The 10,031-nt window shown below is 42.4% G+C and overlaps 1 protein-coding gene across 1 annotated transcript in view; it reads left to right on the forward strand.

Annotated features, from left to right (window-relative positions):
* The window catches only part of LOC149443278 (cytochrome P450 2A4-like), a 70,939-nt gene extending 61,285 nt beyond the window's left edge, over positions 1-9,654 (forward strand). Inside the window, exons 8-9 of the mRNA XM_089655650.1 lie at positions 6,868-7,009; positions 7,099-9,654. Coding sequence (XP_089511776.1) covers positions 6,868-7,009; positions 7,099-7,328 — 372 coding nt within the window. The 3' untranslated portion in view covers positions 7,329-9,654. The remainder of the gene's footprint in view (positions 1-6,867; positions 7,010-7,098) is intronic.
* The last annotated feature ends 377 nt before the right edge of the window (positions 9,655-10,031 follow it).

Raw genomic sequence — 10,031 nt, forward strand, 5'->3', positions numbered from 1 at the left:
ATTAATTTTTTACCATTTTTTTGAGACAGATAAAGCTTTATTTTGGTGGTATGTATTCACCGCTGGGATTTTTTTTTTTTGCCATCCCATATAGGATGTAAAAGCAATCATTTCTCTTTCTCTCTGTCTGCATTCTTGCAGCCATTGAGAAATACTGTGTGAGCTGTGATTGGTCAGAGCTTGTCACATGGTACAAGGCTGTTTTGAATAGCCTTGTACCATGTGACCTCTGTGATCATTCACAGATTTCACACGTAGTAAGCAATGATGTCACAAGTGACATCTTGCTTACTACTTTGCATGTGATCACTGATTGGCCAATCAGTGATCACATGATCGGGACCTCGTACAGAGGTCCCGTCCGACGATCGGTGTTTTGCTGTGTCCGCGCACAACTAGAAATAGTGGGTGCCATTTATGAATGGCAACCCGCCCCTGGAGTGCCACCGTCCTGCCGTTTAAAAACAGCAGGCGGATGGCAAGTGGTTAAGTATATTTAAGTAATAAGAATCTCTCTTAGGCACATAGGATTTTTTTCATACACATTAAAATGTGCATTTTTGGCATGCAAATTACTTACCAGCCCAATGAAAATTTATATTTTCTGAAAACAGAAGACCTATTGAATAAAAAGTTAGTAATTGGAGTTTTTGATGATATTTGAAAACATTTTTATCAAACCTCTAGCTAACATACAGAGTGCAGACTGAGGCTATGCAATGTTCTGTATGTAAGACAGGGCTTTTTTCTCAAAGAATAGGTGCAAGTACTCCTCCCTTCAGTATGACCCCTTGTCTCCACCCCACACCCACCTCTGAGTATTGTCCCTTGGTTCCACCCCCTACCCACCTCCCAATACTGCCCCTTTTAGAAAATGCAGGATCAAATGTGATTTTGTGGTGCTAAGTAATTTGTATGCAATTTGATAATGATAACAAGAAAATTTGTTAAATAGATCCCTTGCAGTCATAAGCAATAGATCCCCCAGCAACTACATATCCTCCTCAACAAAATACCCCCAGCAATAAAAGATCCTTCCCGGGCAAAAATACACCCCAGGAGGATTTTTCCATGAGCAACAATAGATTTCTCAGAAGCCAGCGTCAATAGACCCTCCAGCAGCCAGTAACAATAGACTCCTCCCTCAATAGTAGATCCCCTCCCAGCAAAAAATTGACCCCCCCAGCAACAATAGACCTCCCCAGCAACCATGGCTGGATCTAGCCTGCCATATGTGGAGGTGCAGTAAAATAATTTCAGGGGGGCAGAGGATGCAAGGTCAGCAGGACAGTGTATAGTAATCAATAGGGAAGTGTAGAGGGGTCAGAAGGATGGAAAACAGGGGGTCAGCAGAAAGTAGGATAGGGGGTCAGTAGGGAAGTGTACAGGGGTCAGCAGGATGAAGGAAAAGGGGTCAGTAGGGCAGTGTACAGGGGTCAGCAAGGCAGTGTATAGGAGTCAATAGGGAAGTGTGCAGAGGTCAGAAGGATGGAGAACAGAGGTGAGCAGAAAGTAGGACAGGGGGTCAGTAGGAAAGTGTACAGAGGTCAGCAGGATAAAGGAAAAGGAGTGAGTAGGGCAGTGTACGGGGATCAGCAGGACAGAGGACAGGGGATCAGAAGGACGGAGGACAGGGGATCAGAAGGACGGAGGACAGGGGATCAGAAGGACGGAGGACAGGGGATAAGAAGGACGGAGGACAGGAGGTCAGCAGGATGGAGGACAGGAGGTCAGCAGGATGGAGGACAGGAGGTCAGCAGGATGGAGGACAGGAGGTCAGAAGGACAGAGGACAGGGGTTCAACAGGAAGGAGGACAGGAGGTCAGAAGGACAGGGGGTCAGTAGGAAGGAGGACAGGGGGTCAGCAGGAAGGAGAACAGGAGGTTAGCAGTATGGAGGAGAGGGGGTCAGCAGGGCAGTGTACAGGAATCAGCAGGGCAGGGTACAGGGGTTCAAACGCCCCCATTCCCCCTCCAAAATTCCCCAGCCCCTCCTAGCACAAATACCCCCAGTTCCCCCTCCTAGCTGCACAAATCCCCCCCCCACCACCATTACCCATTACAGCACAAATAGCCCCCCCAATCCTCCTACTCTACAAATCTCTCATCTGAACCCAAGCACAAATGATTGGCCCCAGTACAATTCCCCATCTGTATGTTCCACCCCCCGCCCAAAACTTAGAGGTGGGGAATCCGCTACAGAGCTAGGGGAGGTGTGCTGGGCTGTGCTGTGCTCTCCTCCTTCTGTAATAACAGTGATCCTCCATGCAGCAGATGACATAGGATCGCTCTTCGGGCTGTACACACATGGTTTGATTACCCGTTCCATATGTCCTCCGAGGGCTGCCCATCTCCCAGCAGCAGGAAATGTGGATAGGGGCGGGTGATCAAACCAAGCACACTCCGATCTAGGGACCTTCTGTCACCTGCTACATGGAAGATCGCTGTTCTGACAGCAGGAGGGGAGCACAGACCACACCTCCTCCCCACCCTTTACTCTCTGCTGCTGTGAGTTCTTTATGACCATTTGATTTAGTTCCCTACTGCAGTCTGTCTCCCAGAATTTCTTTGGGCCAGCCTGGGGGGGGACAATTAAAATTTGAAGGGATGAAACCCACCCCAGCACCCCCCTACCCACATGAAAGAGAAATATATTTAGAAAACAAATTATATATGTTATTATTATTATTACACAGTATTTATATAGCGCCAAAATGTTTGCTCAGCGCTTGACATATATTTACAATATCTTGGCCTACGCTAATATACTTTAACATGTATTCTAAAAAAATTAAATGTATATATTTTCTAAAGGGATATATTTAAAAATATATTTTTTGTAAATATATTCTTCAGATTTTTTTTAATATATAAAAAAGTCATTTTAACATATGTTTACATATATTTGTAAATGCATTCCAAAACTGCAGATTACATTTATTTTAAAAGACATATATTTGAAAATGTATTTTTTTTATTATTGTAAATTTTTATTAAGGGCCAAAGCCAATTTTTTCAAGACAAAATTACAACAACACTTTAGGTGTAAATGTTGCATTACAAGAAAATCACAATAACATGAATAAAAGAAATGTGAATGTAAAATATGAATGACGTACACCTGCACATTGTTGGGTTACATTGTTTGTCAGAGGGTTAGCAAATAGAAAGGTGTCTGAGCTATATAGGGGGGGGAGGAGGAAGGAAGTCTACTAAAGGGAGAGTGATCCCATGGTCCCCAAATAGATCGAAAATGACCTGAATAGTCACCCACTAGGACTGTAAGATATTCAATTTCTCTGATTTCAGAAATAGCTCTTAAGAGATGATTTAGTGTAGGGATATCGACTGATTTCCAATGTCATGGTATCACCCGTCTAGCAACAGTCAGAATACAGTATGTATTCCCAACCTCTTAGACCGTTTAGAAATACCCCTAAAGTGTAGCCCCAGAAAGTAGCGTAAGGGGTCTAGGGGAAGGTAACATTAAGCACTTGCTCCAAGACAGGGGTGGACTGACCATTTGGAAACTCGGGCACTGCCGAGGGCCCAGGGTCAGTAGGGGGTCCCATGAGATGCCCCTGGTACCTTTCTCATAGGCTTTTTTGAGTTTGGGCAAGGACACAGGGACCCCATGAATCCCTATTGCCCGGGGGCCCCATGAGTTGTCAGTCCGCCCCTGCACACTACAGCTTCCCTGCTCTATCTCTTCTCGGCTGGTCAGTTACACAGTACATTTAGATAGGCAGGTAAATCTGTACATTTTTTTTTTTTTACAAAGGTCAAAGGCCCGGGGGTCCCATGAGTTGTCAGTCCGCCCCTGCTCCAAGACCATCTTAACCATAGCCCAATAACCCGTAATCTGTGGACAAAACCAAACAGTGTGCACCAAGATGCCTACTCCTCCTATGCACTTTGAAAATGTATTTTTAAAAATATTTTTCATATATTTTTTAATATATAAAAACACATTTCAACATGCAGCATATATATATTGAAATATATTTTTGAACTATATCGAATACGACCAAAATTGTAGTATTTCAAATATATGCCAATATATTTGGGAAGAATATTTTAAAAATATATCTAAAATATATTTTTCTATCACGTGGGTAGATCTGGCAATGCCAACACCAATAGATCCCCCTAGCAACAAGAGACATCCCCAGAAAAAATAGATCCCCTAGCAACAATAGACATCCACAGCAACAATAGATCCCCTAGCAACAATAGACCTCCCCAGCAACAATAGATCCCCCAGCAGCTAGCCTCAATAGAACATCTAGCGCATTTCAGCACCTTTAGCTATTATATACATTCAGTGCTGGAGGTGCCGAAACTACAATCCCCCCCCCCCGTGTTCTCACTGACAAAAAGCCCTGATGTAAGGTATACTGTATCTGCAGACATGGTTGGCTAGGCAGATGTAATGTATGGTACAGTATCTGAAATGTTCTCTTTAAAATGCCACTGAATAAAACACCTGGTAATAATGGTCTTCCCAGAGAATTCTACGTTAATGGCCTGTGAATAAAAAAGCATTTACAAAAAAAGGACAATATTTTTTTCCAAACAGGTAACTTTTCTCCATCTATGAGACAAAAGATAATCACATTAATATATTAAAAATTGGATGAGAGAGAAATTAAAAATGAGTGACCCATGAATCTATTGAATAATGATTACAAGTAATTACAAAACAGAATAAGTCTCCGGTCACACAGCTGAGATTTAAAAATCGCGCATTTAGTGTGCAATTTCAGTGTGAATTGAGGTGCGATTTCTGAAGACTGTATTGCTACTTGTGAAGATTTTCAACGATGTTTTGCAATTTCAGTGCTATTTCCATTGTATTCTATGTAAGTGAAATCGCAACAAAACTGCAGAAAACGTAATGAAGCAAATCGCACATGTTAAGACCAGGGGCATATTTACCACACGGCAAACAAGGCAATTGCCTAGGGTGGCATTTTTCAGGGGGGCAGTGCCACCCCTTAAAAGAAGGGATGGAAGAAGGGACACACACAGCAAGGTTACCAAGTGGGATCTGAGAGAGGCTGAGGGCTGCTTGATGGTGTATGCAGAGCCTGTTCCTGGGGATGTCCAGAGCTGAGAAGGTGAGTGTCTTCTCTCTCGCCGAGTTGGGAGGGTTGCCAATGTATAGGGTGCAGTGGTAGTGGAAGAGTCTCTTGGGTGGGGTAGCTGGGGTGTTGTTGGTCAATGACAGAATCTCTTCGTGGGGGAGGGGGGTGTTGGTTGGTGTCAGGGTCTCTACATGGGGGGGGGGCAATTTTTGTCTTGCCTAGGGCAGAACGAAACCTAAATACACCACTGGTTAAGACACTGATATTCACATTCATTGGATGCGATTTCAGGTGCAATTTCAATCCACAAACCACACCTGAAATCACACTGGTATGACCGGGCACTAAGACAAGTGGCTGAGTACTACATCAGAGACCACTAAATTTGTGATGTTCCTGGAAAGACATGTAAAGATGAAGGTTTTTTACCCTAACCACTTGCTGTCCAGTCACTGTATATAAACGGCCGGACGGTGGCAGTCCAGGGGCAGGTTGCTGTTCATAAATGGTGCCTGCCATATTGGACTATGCGAGCTCCCTGGGAGCGCGCAACACCACAATCCGGTGCCCGTTGTGTCCTCCACCAACAGTGGAACACCGATTGTCGTATGGGACCTCTGTGCGAGGTCCCGATCATGTGATCACCTGTTTTTAAACGGCAGGACGGTGGCACTCCAGGAGCGGGTTGCCATTCATAAACGGCACACGCTATTTCTAGTTGTGCGCTCTCCCTGGGAGCGCGCAGCACCGCAATCCGATCCCCGCTGTGTCCTCCGGACACAGTGAAAAACCGATCGTCGGACTGGACCTCTGTACAAGGTCCCGATCATGTGATCACTGATTGGCCAATCAGCGATCACATGCAGAGTAGTAAGCAAGATGTCACTTCTGACATCATTGCTTACTACGTGTGAAATCTATGAATGATCACAGAGGTCACATGGTACAAGGCTATTCACAACAGCCTTGTACCATGTGACAAGCTGTGGCCAATCACAGCTCACTCAGTATTTCTCAATAGCTGCAAGAATGCAGCCAGAGAGAAGGAGAAATGATTGCTTTTACAGCCTTTATGGGTACTATATTGGAGACCACCAAACTTGTGCTGTTCCTGGAAGATGTGTAAAGATAATTTAACCAAATTTATTACGTAAGATCAATCTTCTACTTATAGCAGAAATTAATTGATGTAAAAAAGCCTTTGAAAAAAATCAGTTCCTATGGCAAGTCCTAGGAAAGGTAGGCCTACCACAGGGCTTGATCAAAGTAATAATAATAAATAAAGTAATAAAAGGGATGTAGTACAAAATTTCTAATCACGCTGGCTTAGTAAGGATTTTGCCATCAAATAGGGGATGACCATTGTCCATTTTCCCTTTTAGTCTTTATAAGTTTAATGGAACCCTTACAATGACATATGCAAAGAGACTAAATCACTAAGGGAATTGTTATTCCTGGAAGTCATGGACAACAAATGAAATGCTCACCTTTACTGGAAAATAATAAATGTACATATTTTTGCAGAAAAAAAATGTGCATCCAGGCTTCTAACGTGTTGGAAAAAGTCTTGCTTGGGGGAAATCCAAAATGACCACCTAATATTCCTCACCAAAGCTATATAAAAACAAAATGTATTATATGTTCACAGTTGTAAATTACGACAAAAGAATGTATAAGTTCGTTCCCATGACCCAAATATTTAAGTGAGCCTAATGTATGAAAATGATCTGTTGAATGTGTTGTTAGCAAAAATAAATGTCTTCCCTGTCATTGTGGTACAGGGAACAACTATAATTCCTCTCCTAGCTTCTGCACTATCAGACCCAGAATTCTGGAAGTCACCTTATGACTTTAATCCAGAACATTTCTTGGATGAGAACGGGAAGTTTTGTCGACAAGAAGCTCTGATCCCTTTCTCTGCAGGTAAGAAACAGAAAGAGAAACAATCGTACTAGTTTATTCTGCCATGTAACATGCTCATACTGCTATCTGCTGTTCTCTGGTTGTTCCAGGAAAGAGGATCTGCCCTGGGGAAGGTCTGGCTCGGATGGAGATCTTTCTGTTTCTTACTGCTCTGCTCCAGAAATTCTCCTTCCACCCTGAAAATCCAACTGACACATTCAATCTGGATGTGCTACGACGAACCATCCGAAAAGGGGGGCTCTCCTACAATTTAAGAGCCAGTCCTAGAATGGAAAAAATTAATGGACACACAAGCGCAAAACTTGAGGACACACTCTAGTAAAAGGGAACATTATGTTTTCCAGAACGTTTAATGGTCACTTGATTGTGTAGACATCATAAGTGCTTTACTTGGAAGACAGACTCCTATTCTCTCAGTTTACGGTTCTTTCTCTAGAGTCTTAATGTTGATAATTGCATGAACTTATTATGTACTTTGTCCAAGCCTGACACTACAGCTTGAGTGTTAGCAGTGAAAGGTCACGCTGAAGTCTTATTTACTAGCACATTTTCCCCTTAAAACTCCAAATCATGGCTGTCTTCCTCTAAGTTTGCAGATATATCAGGTTGGCTGTTGGTAGAGGTATGAAACCTCTCAGGTTTGCTATATTCCATAAATTTTGCAGGCCATACCTGCCACTCAGACAGTTGCTCTCTGTGTGGAGAAGTTATAAATGTATTTGTTATTCCTTTCTACCCACCACTTCCTTTTCTTTTGCCTGGTTCTTCTTCACTTCTACCCACTCCTACCTTTCCTACTGCTCTACATCTTAGCTGTTTTTTCCTCCCAACTCTATTCTCACTACCCCTTTCCTCCCTGTCCTCCTCATTCTCCCCTTTTATTTCTTTCTTTCCTCCCCCAACTCCCCACGTCTCGGCAGGGGTTGACAGCTAAAACTTCCACCCGCAAACTGTCTTTGAAACTCCTGTCCTGGAATTTTGAAGACCTCAACTCCCCTGGGAAAAGGTCCAGTCACCTTCTGGACTTATGCTGACAGTGCCCTCAAATCATGTTCCTGCAGTAAACTAATTTCAGATCTAATAAAATTCCAAAACTGCATAATAAACCTTTCCTGACTGTCTATTATAGTGTGTCTCTCTTGTCCAAATCAAAAGGAAATAACATTCTTTTGTCCAAATCCCTCCCATGGCAATATCTGGACCCATGTGCTTGCCACAAGAGTAGATATACAAAATCAAGATCCAATCTCAAATGTTCAGTATGGCAAACATGTATTTACCAAATGTGAACAAACTCTCAGTGTTTTGTGAACTCCCAATTCCCTGGAATTGTTTCTGACTTCTTTGGAATCCTTCACTGAGGGTACATTTGTTCAAGGTGGGGATTTTAACCTCACAATTGACCCCCATAAAGACTCATTCATGAGTGCCTCTGCTCTTATTCAGAGGTCTCAGAGGTTATGGAACTCCTGCATTCCTACCAATTGGTTGACATCTGTTGCATTCTCTACCCGCAGGAAAGGGATTAAACTCCTAAACCCATGGCTCCTATTCTAGGATTGATTTTTTTCCTCATTACCCATTCTAAAATTCCAGTGGTTATGAGTGCCAACATAGGCCATATAGTTTTATGAGCTCATGCCATCTTTGGAGATAACCTTGACACAGATTTAAGAGAGATCTCTTTACAGAAATGAGACTCTTGTATAAAAATCACTTCAGCTTTAAAAGCTTTGAACTCTTTCAGAGCCATTTATCCATCATTTTCTGATAGAATTCAATCTTTTTCATAATATTAGTTTTAAAGACATTGCAATACAAAATTACATTGCACTGATGAAAGTAAGATTGTTCTTTTTGGGTCTAGTGGCAAGAGACAGTTTGTCAGACGACCCCCAAATACTGAATTCAAGCCACAGTACACTGTGAAGACAGTGAAGCATGGTGGTGCAAGCATCATGACATGGGGATGTTTCTCATACTACGGTGTTGGGCCTATTTATCGCATACCAGGGATCATGGATCAGTTTGCATACATCAGAATACTTGAAGAGGTCATGCTGCCTTATGCTGAAGAGGAAATGCCCTTGAAATGGGTGTTCCAACAAGACAACGACCCCAAACACACCAGTAAACGTGCAACATCTTGGTACCAGACCAACAAGATTGACGTTATGGAGTGGCCAGCCCAATCCCCGGATCTTAATCCAATAGAAAACTTGTGGGGTGACATCAAAAATGCAGTTTCTGAGGCAAAACCAAGAAATTGAGAAGAACTGTGGAATGTAGTCCAATCATCCTGGGCTGGAATACCTGATCACAGGTGCCAGAAGTTGGGTGACTCCATGCAACACAGACGTACAGCAGTTCTCAGAAACAGTGCGACTACAACCAAATATTCATTAAGTGATTCAAAGGAAAACAAAATCTTCAAACATTTTTCAGTTTATATAGTGAATGTTTGAGTTTGTAAAGAAGAATACAAACACTGCTATTATTTTGAACCATCTAATATTCACTTTTCTTCAATTTTTTTAGAGGAACAACACAGATTTGATCTATTTTTCTTCATGTTTTGATTTGGAATAGAATGTGTCGTGTTCCCAATGCATTTGTGTGGATGGAAATAAAAGCTATTAGAAGGATTTTGAGCTTTTTTCACTTTTTTCAACACACTGCTATTATTTTGAACACAACTGTATATACCATGATCCTTCTCTTCAACACATTGCTGTCCCATAGTGGTTGATGTAGTTAGTCTTTACTTAGGAAACTTTATGCCAGCACCTGGCTACACCCCCCCCCCCCTTAAATCTCCTTGTTCCCCATTGATAAATAGAATTCTATGATAATTATTTATTATGGAAAAATGTGCAAGGTAACATGGCAGTTATTTACAAGAGTTAATGATACACAAAGGTACATATAATCCTCATATTCCTTCATCATTGATAGACGATCTCCCACATTGTTTGTGACAAGAGGTGGGATACATCTGTTGATGGGCCACTAGCCCAGCAGG

This window comes from Staurois parvus, unplaced genomic scaffold (assembly GCF_062004578.1).
Source record: "Staurois parvus isolate SC_StPar_1 unplaced genomic scaffold, SC_StPar_1.0 ptg000860l, whole genome shotgun sequence".
NCBI lineage: Eukaryota > Metazoa > Chordata > Amphibia > Anura > Ranidae > Staurois > Staurois parvus.